Source organism: Gekko japonicus, unplaced genomic scaffold (assembly GCF_001447785.1).
Source record: "Gekko japonicus isolate JY-2015 unplaced genomic scaffold, Gekko_japonicus_V1.1 scaffold377, whole genome shotgun sequence".
In the NCBI taxonomy this organism is placed as follows: domain Eukaryota; kingdom Metazoa; phylum Chordata; class Lepidosauria; order Squamata; family Gekkonidae; genus Gekko; species Gekko japonicus.
The window spans coordinates 1118469-1137700 of record NW_015166432.1 but is presented as its reverse complement, the minus strand read 5'-3'; the positions used below and the strand labels follow the sequence as shown (position 1 = coordinate 1137700).

The window sequence follows — 19232 nt, the reverse complement described above, 5'->3', positions numbered from 1 at the left end:
GGAATGCCAGTTGAGATGCCAGAGCTATGTGCCTGATAGAAAACGTAGTGAGTAGAATAACCAGCTAGATATTTTGTTTTGGTTTGCATTCCTTGCTGAACTGTATACATTCTTTCCCTTATCTATGTGTTGTCTGCCCTTTGTTTTTGTAAATACAGTTTTATGTGTTGTTATACAGATTGGGGTGGGTTTACTGGCCAAACCCAGGTAAGTATTTCCAGTGCCATGCCTACCATCTACCAGAAAAATTATGCTCCCTCCCCCTGCCCTTTCTCAGCCTGCTATTGTCATCCCCTGGGACTAAGATATGCAGAAGCCTCTATGCTTTGATTTGAAAAGGGTTGATTCCACAGTAGCTGAGTCATAGCCCTCAGAATTCTGGCTTTTCTTTCTGCACTGAGAACTTCAGCCCCACCAGGGAAAAAAATGTGCCCCCCAAGCCACGAAATCCTGGCTACGGGCCTGGGCTATCATTACAAGCCATACCATGGCGGCTTCACTTTGTTCCAATATGACACTTTCAACCTGAATGTGTGGAACTTGTGGAAAAAGTAACTTCACCTTCTTCCCATCACTATTGGTATCCATTTGGCAAAAAATATCACATGGTAGTGCCTTAAACATAACACAGGACTCTAAAACTTTATTTATACTTTTTTAAAAAATATGTGATACCAGCTAAGAGAAGTGAGAAACCCTTTCAGATTGATGAGATGCAAGAGGGCCAACCTGAATTTATTTCCCCGCCTTTTTACAAGCTGTAAATACAATCAGTTTCTATTTTACAACTTCAACAAATGCTTCCAATAGGGACATTTTTTTTTTTAAAAGAGGACCATTCTTCTTGGCTCTTTAGTACAGCTCTAACTGCAATGGTAAGGCAGAAACCAACCTGCCTAACAACATAAAAATAACCTCATTACTGCACAAAACATGGCTGAATATGGCAGTTAGCAGTGTCCCCACATCCAAATACATTTCTCCCGGCCTTTAGTTTTGAATTGGATAAACTGGATCCTGTTTTTCAGAGAGTTATTTCTTTACACAGTTCAGTTTATTTAATTTTTGCATACATGGCTGCACCTCGTTGATGCTTTGCCCATTGTCCATAGGTGCACCGATATCCTCTCGTATGTACATAACAGTTCCAAGTGAAATACAGGTGCTCTATTTACAGGAGGAGAGCTGCAGACTGATAAAATCACGAAAACAAGTGTACATTTATATAGCACCTTCCATCCCAAAAAAGAGATATGAAAGAACTTTACAAAGGATCGGAAACTTACAAACAACTTTCTCCACTGCTTGAAATTTGTGCCGCCTACGGGCCAGCGTTTAACAACTATATTACAATGCATAGCCATGTTACACAATGGTTTAGGCCACAGAAGTAAAGGATTTACTACAGTTAGGTCCAGAAAGCAGATTTCTCATCAGCTACCCGAGTCAGCAGTCTGACCCACAGGAAGAGGGTGAAGAGGCCTCTAGAAGAACTGCTATGTTCTGAGGAGGACTCAGATGATCAAGGACTTCAGATTTACACATCATCTGGAATGGGGCACCTCCAGGAACACCCAGGGCACCTGAAACCCCTTGCTTTTGAGGTTGTGTCTTTGAAGACCTCGCCACCTTACTAGGCCGTCAAAAGCAGCGCTTCCCGTGATACCTACAGAAAATGAACAATGCAAAATGAAATGAAACAGCAGCGTCAGAAACAAGTTTATAAAAATGGCACATTTATTGCTACAGAACGGTCATGTACATGACAGCATTGAATAACTACAGATGGGGAACAGGTAATGGCCTACAGCAAGCTGTGTTTTCTTTTCGAAGGAACGCCAGCACACAACCTGTTTGGACACTTCTACAAATCAGGAATACACCAAAAAACATGAAAAAAATTGAGGCACTCAGCCACACATTGAAAACAAAGTGTAACTGTTTTTTTAAAAAATCTGTTTTTCCTCTTTTTTGTCCCTTTTATACTTTTTCCTTTTTTTTCATTTTTTCAGTTTTAACGGTTGCTGCTATGTGTACAGTCGCAAAATCCCCCCCCCCGCTGCGACCTACAACTAAAAGAAGAAGAAGAAGAAAAAAAAGAAGCTACCATACAATTTCATCTCGGTAACACATGGTAAAATAACATCTTTTAAATAGTAAAATAAAGTAACAAACTTTTACTCAGAATGATTCCAAAAATCTACAAAGAAGAAATATTCATAATCTGACCATTTCCCCCCACCCCGCCCCTTGCAATATTCATGGTATAAAAGGATTGCTCCTGTGAAAAATAAGCCAAATATATTTTTTTATTTTTAAATTTAGGGTTTTCTTTTATCCTACTAGGGTGTACTACAGTCTATTTTATAGCAAAAAGGTCACTAGACAAACGAAGCTTTGTAACAAAAAGCCAGGCACTGATACATGGTAAATCTCTGCTTTTTTTCCTTATCTTCACTTAGTTGCATCACAAGTAACAAGAATGAAAAAGGCCACAGTTCATATATTTTCACCATTACATAAGTCTATAATACTTGAAATGAGTATGGTCAAACCAGCACTGCACAAAGGTGAATAAACTTCAAGTCCCATGAGAAAGAATATTAAAAAAAATGAAACAAAAACAAAATGAGAAGCCGAAAAGGTCTTGGTGCCCCACTGTATTGGAATTCATCATATTCCATCTTTATGACAACTTTTTTCTCCTTAAGTCATTTAGTGGACTAAGTTTAATTTATTTGTGCTTTTTCCTCCCCCGATGAATTCTCTTCGTTCCTGGCAATGTTCTGTATTGTTCGCTCTTCGGCACAGATTGTGTGGTGCCCACCAGAGAGAGAAAGATGAAACTTGCAAATTCCGCCCCACTCCACCCCCCCTTCCCACCCCTGAAATGAAATTAACAAACAAAACAAATCGGAAGACTGCATCGGTACAAGTTGCATCACTGGTAGAACTGACAGTTGTATAAACATTAGTGTTCCTTGCAGCTACACATAAGACAAATGTAAAAAAAAAAGTTCTAGATGAACAGATTTCCCTAATGAGCATATTCATAAATTACTTGAATGTGGAGGTGGATCACTCACTAAACACTTGATAGGGTTTCCACTGAGGAGGTTCTAAGTACTGTTTGTTATCACACAACACTGGAGCATTAATGTTGGCCCACCACCATCTCTAAGGAGCAACGAATAGCAATGTGCACACGAAAAATGAGCAGATTTTCACTATCTGATTTCTTGGGGGCAGGATCTACTTTGCTGCATTCATGCAGTAAAAAACCCACCCACCCACCAGCAGTGCATCTAACTGGTCAGTTTTCAAGTTTAAATTCCACTTTTGAACAGAAGCCACCTGTAAATTCGTACCCACGGGATTACCATGGTATACAAAATTACCCTTCTCTTGGCTCCAGGTAGATCAAAATCACTGTTCACAGTCATGCTCTGCCCACAGCATGTACTGAAGGTGTGGAAAGGGGAAAACATAGAAGCTTTTATCACCATGATTGTGTGACAAGAGTGATCTTCAAGTGTGGCACCTTTAAAGAGTGAATTATAGCAAGTTGGTGGAGAAATAAAGGGAATTCATGCTTGTCAGTTATGCTCCCTGTCAGTTATCTTCATATTAATCGTTTTCTGATTTCCACATATCAGAACAGTGTTTTTTAAAACCTCTGTGGGCAACATTAAACACTCCTAAAAATTTAGGCGGTTTGAAGTCTTGACATTATTGAACATAAATGGCAGTGGAGGTGGAGCTGGCCGGTCACTTGACTTGTTCATAGTTTGAGCATAATCTTATCTCCTGAACTTCCTAACAACTTTTACGGGTTGTTTTTGAATGCTAAGCAATAATAACATGCTTAAGAATGGGAGAATCCTTTAGTCAACTGTGAACATTAATACACCCATTTTTATCTAAATAAGGTCTGTTTAAAGTACAGGTTCTGCAGTGGAATACACGTTTGTTCTCACGTAAACTTACATGGACTCTGCTCTATTGTGAATTTATTCATAATGGTTTTAATCCACCTCCACATTTCAGAAACTTATTAACAAATTAAAAAAAGCATTTTAAGGTTACCGCTACTGAACATATTTACAATTTTTAACACGCACACACAGCTAATCAAAATGTTTATGGATATGCAGAAGGTGGTTCACATGGTAAACTATCATATTTGTTCTTTATGTTTTTTTCAGAAACATAAAATTCAGATTCTTGTATCTCACTATTTCATTTAAATGAGATTTTGTTTCAACCACACCGTTAGAAAAAAAAACAAAAAACTGATACAATGTATTAAAACACATAATAACGAGAGTCTACATGTAAAAATATAACTTTTACATACACAATTTCAAAATAATGATACGTTTGCCATTTTGTTGCATAAAATTTACAAATGTATTTTTTTCATTACTATGTAACTGGCAAAACAGGAGAACAGATGGAACGTCTAGACCGTTTTCAATGGACTTATGGCATTTACTCAGTGCTGATAGGTGGAAAAATCTACTCAAACAGGGAGATTTCATTTAAAAACACATGCCAAGTTTGTGTGGCTGTTAAAAAACGGAAAAAAAACAACCCCAGAAGCTGGAATTGGAGACAAAAGGATGATGACAAAGACTTAATTGGGAGCACTGTTTGTTAATTGTTCTATACACCAGAGTCATTTGTTAGAGGAATTGTTATGGATACTGGTTCTGTTGAGCCCATATTTCAGAGCTAGTTTCTGGACGAGTTGCTGTGCCATAGGTTTGATCTATGCTTACTATTTCATCTATGTTAAATAAAAACTTGATTCATACTGGCCAGAGAAATACTGTTCTACTCCCCCTCCTCAAGAAAGTGCAACTTAATGCTTTAGAACTGGTAAGGCTTGTTCTAATGCTTCATGACAACTGAAAATTGGCATTTTTTTTCATGAATGAAGGAGGAGGCAGCAAATGGTCTACTTTTCAGCAATCCACTTAAATTAAAAAAATAATAATCAAAATCTGTCACACAACTTGCATTTATCCCAATTGAACTCCTTCTCCCCCTCCCAAATCTGACCATGTATTCTGAAACGCCTCACTGCATACTGTATTTAGGCTACACACATTAAAGTTAACACTTCTACTGGTTTGTTAATTCACAGCCACCTTTGATTATGTTATGTTTCCGATGATATAAACATTGGAAGGCACAGTGGTAACATTGTAGCATTCTAACCTTGTACCTCTGAAAAAAATCCCAGAAATAGGGTCTTAATGAGAGCGAAGTTTACGACTCGGTACCAAAATGGTTTGGACCAAGTCTCGGCAAGGTTGCTTGCAGCTTCTCCGCACATGACGTGATTGGTCAGTTCCTGTATTCTCCCCAAAAGACCAAACAAACAACTCTCTACTTATTTATGAATGATAAGCAACATCAGGGTCAGCGTTTCATCCTGATCTGCCTCTCCAGCAACAGAGTTGGCACTACAGGTTACAATAATAACAAAGGAAGGGAGTGGGAGAGAAATAAGACCAAAAATCCCTATTTACAGTAAAATCTTCTTTTAAAAAAGTTAATCAGTACTTTTTTTTACAGGAGCAAAAAAGTCTGAAACCAATGAACAAAAGCTTACCATATTCACTAGTTTTAATATATATTTATATATATTTATATATATATATTTATATATATGTGTGTGTGTGTGTGTGTCATAGGTCTATAAGATCCATCTGTTCCTCCTACCCTAAGGAATGGCTAATGTCATCACTTCAGTTTTCATTAGGACATTTGCTGGTTTTTGTAAATACGTGGGCAGCAATGCTTCCCTTTTTAATATCCAGTAAGTATAAACACTAGCGGACTAGTACACCAACAAAAACGTTCATTTTTTTTCTTCAGAAGTACACTTTTCATTATTGCAAGTTTACAATTTTTTTAAATTAAATATTTTTTTTCAGACTTACAAATTAATTATATTTTTTTCCAAAAGAAGTTTAGGCACAAATGCATTGTCCCACAGTGTGGAGAAGATTGCCATTCAGTCTCTTGGCTGTGCATTTTTTACAGCTCCTGACGTACTGCTCGAAACATTCTGAATGATATGTTGAAGAGAGGCGTCCCTCAAGTTGCACTTTTTCCTTTTTTTTTTGTTTCGTTTCAGAATTGGGAATGCTGAAATCTCGTGCGTCTGTGATTCGTAACTACTCAGACTTGTCTTATTATATTACAAAAAAGGGGGGTTAAGTGTTTATGTGGGTTTAAGATAATACAGCTGTTAAGGAAGTGGTCTCTGGTTTACATGAAGAAAATGTAGCAACTTGGACCTGTGGAATAAGTGAAAAAAAAATAATCTGGGTCAGCCGAGGAGACTGAACTTTCGTTATTACTGTTAATTCGTTCGTACAATATTTTAATGGTACACAGTGCATTTCTCAACAATCTTTATCATACCAATAGATTGTTACTCCCATTTTACAGAAATGGAAAGCTGATGGTGGCTTGACTTGTTCATGGCCAAGATTAAATCCTACCTCCAACCCCCTAGTGCACACTAACTCATTTTAGGCTCACATTTAGACATGTTGAGAAACAATCCAATCCAGATGATGACAATTCCCTACAAAATGAGTATGTGAGAATTAAAGCTGAGCAGGCAGAATAGAACCCTTTCTCTACCCATCCTTTCCCTCCCAAACTACTTTTAAAAAGACGTTTCCTCAAGATGGGACGCAGTGGTAGAACGAGACTACCACTAGAAGAAAAAAGGTGAATTAGTAGCGTGGGGAGTGGGACTTCAGGCAGAAGAAGGGTTTGGTTCTCTCCACCTGCCTATGTTGCACTTGTGTATCTCTCCCCTCCCCCCAACACACGCACACTTGGTAGGGAGTCTTGACAGAAAGATATCCTGCTATTTAGCCATCATAAGTTTATCTTCAGAAAATGCCAGTATGCTTATCACTTCAGAATGCATAAAGACAGAGCTTTTTTCTGGGGGAATGTGCTGGAGCAGAGTTCCGGAACCTCTTCAACAAAATTCTTTTAAAAATGTTTAAAGGTTCATGAGTTTTCAGTATACAGATTGAAAACTTCATTTCCCTCTTGAGAGCTCCGGCACCTCTTTTTTTTAAAAAACAAAACAAAACCCTGCATACACGTATCACTTACTTAAAAGCACCCTGGTACTGAAACTCCCTGGAATCTTTTATCAAGAGCAAGGATGTTCCCACTGTATGAACTTTCCAAATAAATGAATGTTTTGCTGGATTTGCGTCCAGCAGTACCTTAGAGACCAGCACGATTTTGGGGGCATAAGCTTTCAAGAGACAAAACTCCCTTAATCAGATAGCACAGCAATGAAGAAGAGATTGAATTTATACCCTGCCCTTCACTACCCGAAGGAGTCTCAGAGCGGCTTCCAATCTCCTTTCCCTTCCTCTCCCTACAACAGACACCCTGTGAGGTAGGTGGGGCTGAGAGAGCTCTTTCGAGGAAAGAACAGCTCTGAAAGAATTTGTGACTGACCCAAGGTCACCCAACTGGCTGCATGTGAAGAAGTGGGGAATCAAATCTGGTTCTCCCAGATTAGAGTCCACACTCCTAACCACTACACCAAACTGGACAAAAGGAGCTCCGACTCTCAAAAGCTCATACCCTGAAAACCTTGTTGGTGTCTCAGGTGCTACTAGACTCGACTTTAGCGGCTCTACTGCAGACCAATGTGGCTATCCTCTGAAACTATGACTATTTTGATGGAGGATTGCTTTCGTAACAAGCAATCCCTCATTCCGCTCAGTTACACCAGGTGCACATGTGGTTGTCTCAATTTGCTCTTGGGTTCTCCATCTCTCCTTATATATAATTGAATAGTGGGTGCCAAAGTTCTAATTCTAAAATGCACTCCCTTAGTGTATGGCTGATGGCACTGCTCCTCAGCATATATCGCCACCAATCAGAAGGCAAAGCCCGGGTCCCGCCCACACCACAACTGCTGCGACAACCTGGTCTTTTGCATATGGAAGCTGATTGGACTTCAGTCCATTCCACACCTCAAACTCCCTCCCCCCCCCGCAAGGCAGTTGGAATGTCAGTTGCATATGGAACCTGCTGTATTCTGGTGGTGTGCAGGTCCCAGGTTCATGTTTCAAAAGCAGACTGACACTGTTTGCCCAAAGCCAGAGCACTCTCCCAGAGCCTCTTTCTAGATCTCGTTGTATTTATTTCCACAACGGGCCTTATTTCTAGTTTTGCTATAAATGTGGATGACTGGTATGTCTACGTTCACTCCTCCTGTGACTGATCTCAGACCCACTGGGAGAAGGCTGGGCTACGAGCCAGTAAATAAATTAATGCCAAGATATCCCCGCTCCCCCTGAACAAGCCAACGAGGATCGGACAGTTGTTATGGAGACTTCGTAACCAAACTTGCCTTTTGTTTTTTACATCTGTCCCATGTGATTCGATGTGTCTCCCATCCCAGGGTGCGGTCCTGCCAAAGAAAGCGGAGGAGGGTCCGAAGATACTTTCTCTTCTTCCCTTCTTTTCAGACACGCTGCTTTAGGATTCAGATTCCTTTCTGTGAGACCAAAGTGAAAGGATGTTCTAAGCACACGAACTGCATTTGGCAGCTAATTTTGCACCCTTAGTTTCATTTGCCATCTTCAGTCCTTTAACCACCCCTATCCGTAACAATACAATATATGCATATCTGTACCTCTGGCTTTAACATCTGTGGCTGTTTTTAGGATCAAAGGAAGCCTTTCCTTTATCTGTCCCATCTAAATCCACCTCGCTTTGTGAATATTCTGGATACATATCCATCTTCACCTTCAGTGCTACTGCTAACTCTACCCCAGACCTCTTATGAGAAGAATGGGCTTCAAACCAAAATGCATTTTTTTAAAAAAATATATCCTCAGAAGCCTCAGCTTAAATGTTACCTGGTAGTGAGCTCACTGTAGTTTATTAAAAGACAACAGTGGGTTGGATCAGGATAGCTTTTCTGCTCACTGTCTCCAAATTCTCATCCTTACTACAGCCGCCATCCTGCATAGCTTTTGTCTCATGATCCCCCAGCATAGCCATTTTGGATGGCCAAAGGGGTCCTTTCTTCCCTTTTTCACCGACAGAAAAACTGACTGGATACAACCCAGTTTATGTAAAGGTGTCTGACCAGCCAGCTTAGCTCCTTTGATGTGAATGACTGTAATGCAAAGTAGCCACTAAATGCATGTTAACTGGTAAACAGCAAATCTGCCAATGAGTTTAGCTGGCCTAATTCAAAGCTTGGGGCCTACTCGACCGGAAACCGTTCATTTCCAGCAAAACTTAAAGGGTTGGGGGCCCTAAAGAGGGCAGAAAGATATCGTAAAAATCAGCTAACTAAATAAATCTCGTTATCAGGGTAGAGGCACGTAGTTGACAAACACGAAAGATCTTTCTTTGCTAGAGCAACATGGACGAAGTTTCAACAAGCTGTCAGATGGCAGCCATTTTGTGCAAAGGTGATCTAGAGAGAGAAGAGATTACAATCTCCTTTTCCTTCCCCTCCCCACAACAGACACCCTGTGAGGTAGGCGGGGCTGAGAGAGCTCTTTCCAGAACTGCTCTTGAGAGAACGGCTCTGAGAGAACTTGTGACTGACCCAAGGTCACACCAGCAGCTGCATGTGGAGGAGTGGGGAATCAAATCCGGTTCTCCAGAGTAGAGTCTGCACTCCTAACCACTACACCAAACAGTGTCATGAGTTGAAGCACGGCTTTGTGTTTTGTTTTTTTGCTATCATGCCACAGCCAACTTTATGGGGATCTCATAGGGTTTTCAAGGCAAGAGAGGTTTCAGAGGTGGTTTCCCATCGCCTGCCTCTAAGTAGTGGACCCTGGTACTCCTTGGTAGTCTTAACCACTACACCAAACTGGCTCTCAAGTTAGTGTGGTGGGGCCATGCACACATAAGGTCTTACACTCAATCCCTGGCATCTCCAGTTGAAAGGATCAGGTAGCAGGTGATGTGCATATGGAGCAGAGGTCCATCAGTGGCTACTAGCCACAAGGTATAGGTAGGGGCTCTGGGGCAAGTGATGCTCTGTCATCTTGGTGCTTGGGTGGGGTCAACAGTGGGAGGACTTCTTGGTGGACCTCCTGATGGCACCTGGTATTTCTGGCCACTGTGTGACACAAGAGTGTTGGACGGGATGGGCCTTTGGCCTGATCCAACATTGGCGTCTCTTATGTTCTTATGTGAAAGACCCAACTTTTATATGTGACCTCTTCATTATATGTGATGTCTTCAGGGTGAGTGAACATGAAGAGAACGCTTCGTAGAATGATGTAAACCGAGTAAACTAATCCTTAGCTCTGGGCCCATGAGCTAACTGTTCTTTCAACAACGGACCTCGAGGCCTAGTAGGCCATAAGCGTGCCTTAGTAAGCGAAGCAGTGCGTGAGGCTGGTACTGGCATCTAACTGACCTCTGACTTGCTGCTCTAAGCTGAGGATAACAGCTACGGCTTGATGTAAGATCAGGAGTTTGGTCTGGGGCTTGTCGCTCTTCAGGTGGAGCTGCACCATCCGGCCCAGCTCCTTGAAGGCCTCGTTGATGTCACGGACACGGAGGCGCTCGCGGGCATTGTTGGCCATCCTCCTTTCTTTCTCGCGTTCTGCCTTTTGCTCTGGTGTAAGATCTTCGTCGTCATTATTGCTGAGAGACAAAGAGAACACAGCATTTTCTAGTGGTGTAGGAAAAGACAAAAGCGCTCCATCCATTGCCGTTCACGTCAAGCAGTTTCACAGAACGAGTTTTGCTTTAAAGAGAATCAAGACTATGGGTACTTTTTCATCACACTGCTCAGTCCCCAAAACAAAAGGTGCATCGTACCTTTTAAGAAGACCAGACAAAACATCGCTCAATGCTGTGCAACTTTTTTGAGTTCCCAAGAATTCTCCCTCAGGTTGGATTTTTTTTTAAAAAAAAGTATTAATGCCTCTTGTCTGCATCTTGTGCAGGATATGTTTAAGAATCGACTAGATATAAGGACTACCATGTTTTACCTGGGTTCTCAGCCTTTTAGGGGACCTGTGTTTGGTGACGGAGAGGCACTTGACTGACTGTTGGCTTTTAAGAGTCTCAAAAAGAGATTGCCATTTCCCTCAGAAAGTGAACCAGCTCCATCTTATCTAATCAGGTTCTGGGCTGCCTATGATCTCTCTATATTTTGGGACGATACGGGTTTATCTGTAAAAGAGAGATTTTCCAACTGTGGGAAGGTGACCTGGGATTGGTCTTTGCTTACGTTGAGTTTCTCACACTTCAGTGACTAGACAATCTGGCTTTCACTGACTACTAGTAGTACTAATTCACTACTGCTCTCCAGCCACCACCTGGAGGCTGGCACCCTTAAAATCATCTCAATTTCTCTCCAGTTATGTCAATGCAATAACTATCATTTTGTTCCTTTACCCGAAGCCTGTATAAGGGACCCGTGCATTGTGTTAATAATAGCGCAGACACTTGCTTGACTGCTGGCTTTTATATGGTCTTTAAAAAAAAGAGACTGACACGTCCTTTTCACATGTCAGAGAACTGGAAATTTTGTGCATTATTTTGTGTCATTTTGGTTGATCTCGATAAGATTTTTCTGTGGACCTACTTATGACCCAGGATCACATTACTCTATAAAATAGCAGTTTTATATAGATGGGCTGCGGTGGCTCCGCAGTTAAGATGCTGAGCCGCAGACCAGAAGGTCTGTAGTTTGGCAGTTCGAGACCCGAGTGCCGTGTGACGGAGTGAGCTCCCGGCTCTGGCCTCAGCTCCTCCCAACCTAGCACTTCGAAAGGAAGAAATTGCAAGTAGATAAATAGCTACCACTTTGGTGGGAAGGTAACAGCGTTCCTTGCGCCTCAGCATTTAGCCATGCTGGCCGCATGACCACGGAGAAGTCTTCGGACAGCGCTGGATTGTCGGCTTGGAAACGGAGATTGTCGGCTTGGAAACGGAGATGAGCACCGCAACCCTAGAGTCGAATCCGACTAGCTCTCAAGCAAGGGAAACCTTTAAAGGAGACCTAATGACCTAATCACTACATAGCAATATATTTCAGTTTGTTTAAGACGCCGAATCTGTCTGCTAAAACGTTTACTCTGAGGGCTGGCTCAGTTATCTCTCAATACACTGGGCATTTCTCTTACATACCCCAACTGAAACAAAATTTATTTCATTGGGGCAGGCACATGATTTCTTGGTGGTCTGTGCTGAAAACAGGTACTAGCATCAGATTATGAACACTGATGGCAGAGCCACAGACATCAGCCAAATTCAAGAAAATAACATGCAAATTTTCTTATGTTCAACCAAAACAAATTATGTTCCTTTCCCCATGATATATTCTAGACTATACATCAAATGCAGCTTCAGGGTTTATCCTCTGTGCAGATTTTCCATGGATTATTGCTGAATTGCGGTTGATTTATCCTGTAACTGACCTATAGAGCCTACAAAGGAAATACCCGGGAATCTTTCTTGTCATCCCTGGAAGGAATATTTATATCAGTAACCGTGGCACTTTGAAGAAGGGGAGATGCTCCTGCAGAGACAGAAATCCTGAGTAAAACCTGCACTTGACTATCGGAGCTGCCATATGGAATTTCGTTCTATAATTCAGCTTCAGGGACATACACTGTAGGAGGAGGAGAACTTTAAAGACCTGAATGCAGCCCAGTAGGTATACACTGCATTCTGCTTAGGCTATTTTGCCACTAGCAAGGTTGTGCGTGTCATTCCTGGCTCTCAGGTTCTGATGAGGCAGGCTGTCTTTTACACCTCTAAGTGCAATGAAGAGCTGGAGAAATCACAGGAAATAGCCAAAGAGCACACTATTTGCTGGCTTAGATACTCTGAACTTCAGTGGGCATCTCTGCTGTTTCTCCTAACCAGTAAACCTAGGCTTTCTTTCATAGCATCTGTCCAGTGCTTGTGAACAATACTTCTCGGATTTCCTGCTCTTTCTTGAAGTCACCCCTTCTGGTCTGCCAACACCCCAGGTTTGCTACTAACCTATCTATATTTCCGAGTTGCATCTATTTATGATTCAGAACTACGTATTTTTCTACATGTGTATGCGCAAGGATGGTCTGGAATGCCCTGTACACTAAGCAGCGATTCCTCTGTTATTCAAGTGGTAAAGTCCAAATGGAAAACCAGGTGCATTCATCAAAGGGCTTTGATGATAAAATCGAAATACAAGGTTTTCACTAATGTTTTGCAATATTTCTTAGGCAGGACATGAAGAACAGATGGAGGGCCAGTGGCGATCCAAGCAAAATCATGCATGCTACGGCCACTGATGCCCGTGAGCAAGAAACACTGGTCCACATAAGGATACCAAGTCATCCTTGGGATCGAGATGTGATGAAATCTCTTGGCACCTTCCAAAAGGCTCAACAAAAGGGCCTCAGATGGCACGAACAGGCCTAGCTCTGTTTAACCCAAACGAAGCTACATTGATTTATCCATTCACAGCTACGCACATAAAAAAAGGCAAGAGGAAAACATCTATTCCACTGGGCACAGACTGTTACACAAACGGCATCTGTTTAAGGACATTCGTTTACATACACAAATTGCAAGCACATTATCTCTGAATTTATTATTTTCCAATTTTTTTTAAACGTTATGCTTAATACAGAATTAGTCTGATTTCATTGCCCAGAAGCAATGTATTGCACTCCTGGAGTACACGCATCCGAACAGATACTCTTAGTACTACCAGAAAGAGCTTCCTTTTAGCTTTTGGGTTTCGTCTGGCAGGAAAAAAAACTCCAGAGTTTCTTCCTGTTCTGTTCACTTCATCGAAGTCCAGTAAAGGAATTAAATGAAGCGACACTATTATATACGGTTACCTAGATCTTGACCTAGTAATTGATTTGATATCCTTCTTGTCGTCGTCTAACTTCTTGTCATCAGAAGATTTTGCGTCCTGGAGGTTTTCGTCTCCCTCGTCATCAGATTTGATTTCGGAGCTCCCCGAAGACACACTTTGTCCCTGAAGTCCAGTTGGCATTCCTATGGGGGGAAATATGTATAAATATATACAGAGAGAGAGAGAGAGATGAAGCAAAAGTGTTAACCAATTCGTGTCCATTTTCTTCAGAAGTCCAACTAGGGCCAAACAGTGTTTCATTAATTAGTAACAGAATTATTTTGCACACACACACAAAAAAAAGTTTCAGGAAAGCAATTGTCAAAGCCAGCTTCCCAGCTCTGGTCGTGTGGCTGAGATCCACTCTGTGCTGCCTCTGGAAGGGATACCAATTTCATTGCCTACAAATCACCAGCTTCAATGTTGTGGAAACAATAATTGTGGGAAAGCGTAACCTCTGCGCAATCAAGGGTAATCAAAGAGATACAGCCGTGGCAGAGCAGGAAACTCCTTCAAGCAGCACCTCCCCAGAAATAGTCTAGATCTGCCTTTGTAAATAAGGGGGCGTCTCAATTTACAGCCAAAGAAATACGAGTGCAGCATAATGGTTTTTGCCTATCAGCATACAAGATCAGTGGTCCCACTTCCCAGGCCTTTGCGAGCCCACTACAAAACCAATTCCATTTCAGCTTATTCAGGTCCCAGGCAAATCTTGCACATGGCGAGTACATAGATAAATATGTGCCTGGGTCCTTGTTAGGTATAATGGATCCTTCTAAAAGATTGTTTTTTCTCTTTACAGATTTGCACCTCACCTTATCCCTTGGGCTCTAGGTCTGTTACAAAATCAGCTACAATTTTGACACAAAAAGGAAGGGAAGAAGTTTATTGGCAGTTTCCCCCCAGAGACTTGGTGGTACAATGGAGACACTGTTGTGCACACACATACTACTGGGTTTTTTTGGGAGGGGGGGGGCGCTGGTCTAACCAGGTGCTGTCATTTCTGGCTGAACAGTTTTTGTAGGGTTTCCTAATGTGTGAAAAAAATCAGCGAAACCAATCATAGGTGATAAAGAACCAAAAATAGACGATCTTGTGCATCATGATGGCTCTAGGATGCCATAGTTTGGGGTAGTGGTCAGAGCGCTGGAGCAGGATCTAGAAGTCCCGGGTTCAAATCCCCCCTCTGCCATGGAAGCTCACTGAGCGACCTGGGGCCAGTCACCCTCTCTCAGCCTAAACTACCTCACAGGGTCGTTGTGAGGATAAAATGGAGAATGGTGGGGAATTATGCTGAGTCCCTTTGGGCCCCCACTGGGGAGAATAAATGAATAAAAATAAATAGAACAGTCATTTTTATTGGCAGGTTCCGGCCTGATTTGGCAACCTGTTATCACCAGGACACCCATCAATTCTTTAACAATACTGGGGTGGGCAATAATTGCCAAATGCTTGCAGATGCATTCAGTCCCATACAGCAGGAAGAATTATTTATTTATTTATTTATATTTCATTTCATTTATACCCCGCCCTCCCCGCATGCGGGCTCAGGGCGGCTTACACAGGCACAACAGTGCAATAAAATATAACACATTAAAACAATTTAGGCACACAAGTGCGATAAAATTACACAATGAGCCATTTAAAACACAATTCAATCTTACAGGATGCATCGGTAGTTAAAAATACTCCCTCATTATTCTATCTCAACCGTGAGGTCAACAGAAAGAAGGGGTGCCATGGGCCGAGATGTCCCCAGTTGGCTAACCAGCCCCCCCGACGGCACTGCTCTGTAGTGCACGATGGTGGTAATAGTGGCGGCGGCGGCTCCTACTCAAAAGCCTGGCGGAAGAGCTCTGTCTTGCAGGCCCTGCGGAACTGTAAAAGGTGTGACTTATACATTGTGACTTTCTGTACCTCAGAACTCCTGGTTCTCTGCATCCATTCACACAATCTACCTGGGGTGTTCATGTCAGGATATTACCCAGTCTAGATTCCATAAACACACTTGCTGTTGCATGCATTATTATGCAACCTGAATGAACTTAAATTCCTCAGCTAATCACTCATACCAATAAATTGGAGTGCTATAAAATGAGTCCAATATTCCTCCAGCTGCACTGGCGGGGCAACGTGAAGGAACCTTGTGTTGGTACTGCAAGGGCCTTATGTGATAATCTGCACACAGATTTGCCCACACAATTTCTTAGGATTAACATAACGGCCATAGTGCAGATGCCAGTGCTACTGAACTCACCTCTGTATGGATCTTGAGGCGGGTTTAAGTCGGGGGACGTAGCAGACTGCACTGGCAACTGTGGAACGGGAACCTGGTTTGGCACAAGCGAATGGCTGCCGCGGAGACCAACTGCGTCCTCTCGGTGAGCCCCGACCTGTAATGGGAGAGCAACAGGAGGCCATTCGTATGCAAAGCTTACGTGAACAAAGGGAACATAAAAAATGCAACTTCCAGGGATGGTATGGGAAGATTGGGGGGGGGGAGATATGGGCATTTCAAAATAATGGTAAGGTTCCCCGTAGCTCTTCACTAGAGGGCGCCGAGGTACTGCTATAGGTACACATGGTATGTACACACAAAAACACTTAAACACTCAGTAAGATTCTGTGCGGCACATTTAGTGACAAATACGGCAGAGGAGCTCAGGTAGGTAAAACGTCAAATTGTCTCTCCGAGGGTGCTGATGTAGAGAGCACTGATTCGTACCCATCTGTCTTCTATCATGTCCGCCAACAGATCTGACAATTATCTTAATGCCCATATGCTTAATTGTGGGCTTTTCAATTCCCCCACTGCTATCAGAAATCCTGCAGGAATTTCAATTTGGCATCCGACTTTCATTTCAGGGGATAAGATTCTTGGGCCTGCCGTTCCCGCCTCCCTTCCCTCCCCCCAGGTTTTATAACGCCAGCTAAAGCCTGTGACAGTGGAAGCTACTGACATATCTGATGTGGCCCCCTGTTTGGAGCAAAACATAATAATAATTCTTAAAGATCACTGGGCTTTCAAAAAAAAAATTAGAAGTCCAGGCTCATTCCAAATTAATCTTCACTTCTATGTCATTAACCACAGAAATCCAACTCCAATGGGGCACCAATCCTTTGCCAACGCCACAACTGCAGATAATACACCAATAAAGGTTTTTATTAAACACACCCAAAATGCCATTATTGTAGGCATGATGGTGTCAGCGTAATGGGACCGCTGGCATAATGGATGGGACCATGATAATGGAGGCACCTCCTCTTTTTCTGTGTTTCACATTCTTCGGTCCACCTGCATGTTAAATCTGTTACCGAATTAATTAAGGAACGTTGGCACACTACAACCTCATGACTGTAAATGGCTGTGGGAAGACATACCAAATGTTTGCATAATCAGAAATCTGGTGAAATGGGAATGCTGTATATGTGATAAACAGCAGCATCCACAACACACCTAAAACTACCAGGCATTATAATGATAATTATTTATATATATAAGCCAGGCTCTGCCTGCAGGTTTACAAGACAGATCACATCAGGGAGGAAATGAAGTAAGGAAAAGCCAGAGTGTGATCTGTCTAAAAGGTAAAGGTTCCCTTACTCGAAAGCCAGTCGAATCCGACTCTAGGGTTGCGGTGCTCATCTCAGTTTCCAAGCCGAAGAGCCAGCGCTGTCTGAAGACGTTTCCGTGGTCATGTGGCCGGCATGACTAAACACCAAGGCACACGGAACGCTGTTACCTTCCCACCGAAATGGTACCTATTTATCTACTTGCAATTTCTTGCTTTCGAACTGCTAGGTTGGCAGGAGCTGGAACTAGAGACGGGAGCTCACTCCGTTACGCGGCACCCGGGTCTCGAACTGCTGAACTACCGACCTTCCACAGCCTGCAGTTCAGCGTCTTAACCACTTGAGCCACCGCAGCTCCAGGATCTGTCTTAAGAAGGGTCTTCACTACTGAAGAGGAAAACTCAATGTGGCGCATGGATCTATCAATCAGGCGTTATGTGGATCTACTGATCTGGCCCACCTTTGGCATTCTGATCCTCCCATGGTATCATTCATCAATTGGTATTTGTAGAGATTAAGCCAACAGAGGAATGCTTCTAATCAGACATACAAGACAATATAAGTATAATTGTTACCAGTGAGGCAGGACTGAGAGGCAGATTAAAGAGAATTCTGCCAAATAAGAATCAAAGCAAAAAAAAGAAAGAAAAAGACCTTTCCAGACATAATGCACTTAATCAAAAGCAAGTGTGTAAATGACGGTTCTTTGCCATTGTTTGCAAACTTTCAGATTTCAAGTTCATGGCCTCTTAGCTGGACAGGGAACTGCACACACACACACAAACAGGTAGTGCGTATGGATAAGAACATAAGAACAGCCAATGTTGGATCAGGCCAAAGGCCCATCCAGTCCAACACTCTGTGTCACACAGTGGCCAGAAATACCAGTGCCATCAGGAGGTCCACCGGTGGGGCCAGGACATTAGAAGCCCTCCCACTGTTGACCCCCCCCCTACAAGACAATATAAGTATAATTGTTACCAGTGAGGCAGGACTGAGAGGCAGATTAAAGAGAATTCTGCCAAATAAGAATCAAAGCAAAAAAAGAAAGAAAGAAAGAAAAAGACCTTTCCAGACATAATGCACTTAATCAAAAGCAAGTGTGTAAATGACGGTTCTTTGCCATTGTTTGCAAACTTTCAGATTTCAGGTTCATGGCCTCTTAGCTGGACAGGGAACTGCACACACACACACAAACAGGTAGTGCGTGTGGATATTTCCCCAACAGCTGAAGCATAAGAAGATACTTCAGAGTTTCCAAGTTCTGCACAGAAAGAAAAGGTGGGACCTCTGGAGGTAGAACACAGGTGAAGAGGCCAAGGTTGAGTTTCAACAGAAGTACAACAGGGGCCAGCAGCTGGAGACTCTGAGGAGAGACACCTGGCCCCGCAGCTGCCAAACTGGAGGCAAGAGAGAAGAGGAGGAAATGGAGCCTGGAGCAACTGAACTAACCAGGAAGCTACTTTATGGAGAGGGAATGGGTGCCACCACCCCATCCTCCACTCACAATGGATGCTGTCCAAGACTTTATAATATGCTTCCATATCAGAGTCTAAGAGGAAGAGATGAATACATCCCAAAGGTTCAGCAAAGAGAAGTGCTTTGGACTGGAGTGAGAAATAAAAATTGCAGCTAATTTCCGCCAATGCGTATGATTCAGGAAGCAAAAGTGCCAGTTATTTGTATCAGATTTAGGTGGGCAGCCATGTTGGTCTGAAGCAACAGAACGAAGTTCAAGTTGCTTCAGACCAACATG

At 42.4% G+C, this 19232-nt stretch overlaps 1 protein-coding gene across 9 annotated transcripts in view; it reads right to left on the bottom strand.

The window, feature by feature from the left end:
* Positions 1 to 5685: 5685 nt before the first annotated feature.
* The window catches only part of TCF4 (transcription factor 4), a 480671-nt gene continuing 467124 nt past the window's right edge, over positions 5686 to 19232 (bottom strand). For 6 of the 9 annotated variants that reach the window (XM_015411865.1, XM_015411868.1, XM_015411871.1 and 3 more), the window contains 5 exons: positions 16161 to 16296; positions 13884 to 14046; positions 10454 to 10683; positions 8414 to 8560; positions 5686 to 6311 (listed from right to left, as the gene is read on the bottom strand). In XM_015411865.1, the coding sequence (XP_015267351.1) occupies positions 8424 to 8560; positions 10454 to 10683; positions 13884 to 14046; positions 16161 to 16296 (666 nt within the window). In that variant the 3' untranslated portion in view covers positions 5686 to 6311; positions 8414 to 8423. The remainder of the gene's footprint in view (positions 6312 to 8413; positions 8561 to 10453; positions 10684 to 13883; positions 14047 to 16160; positions 16297 to 19232) is intronic. The other 3 variants (XM_015411869.1, XM_015411870.1, XM_015411873.1) reach the window with 1 other exon arrangement.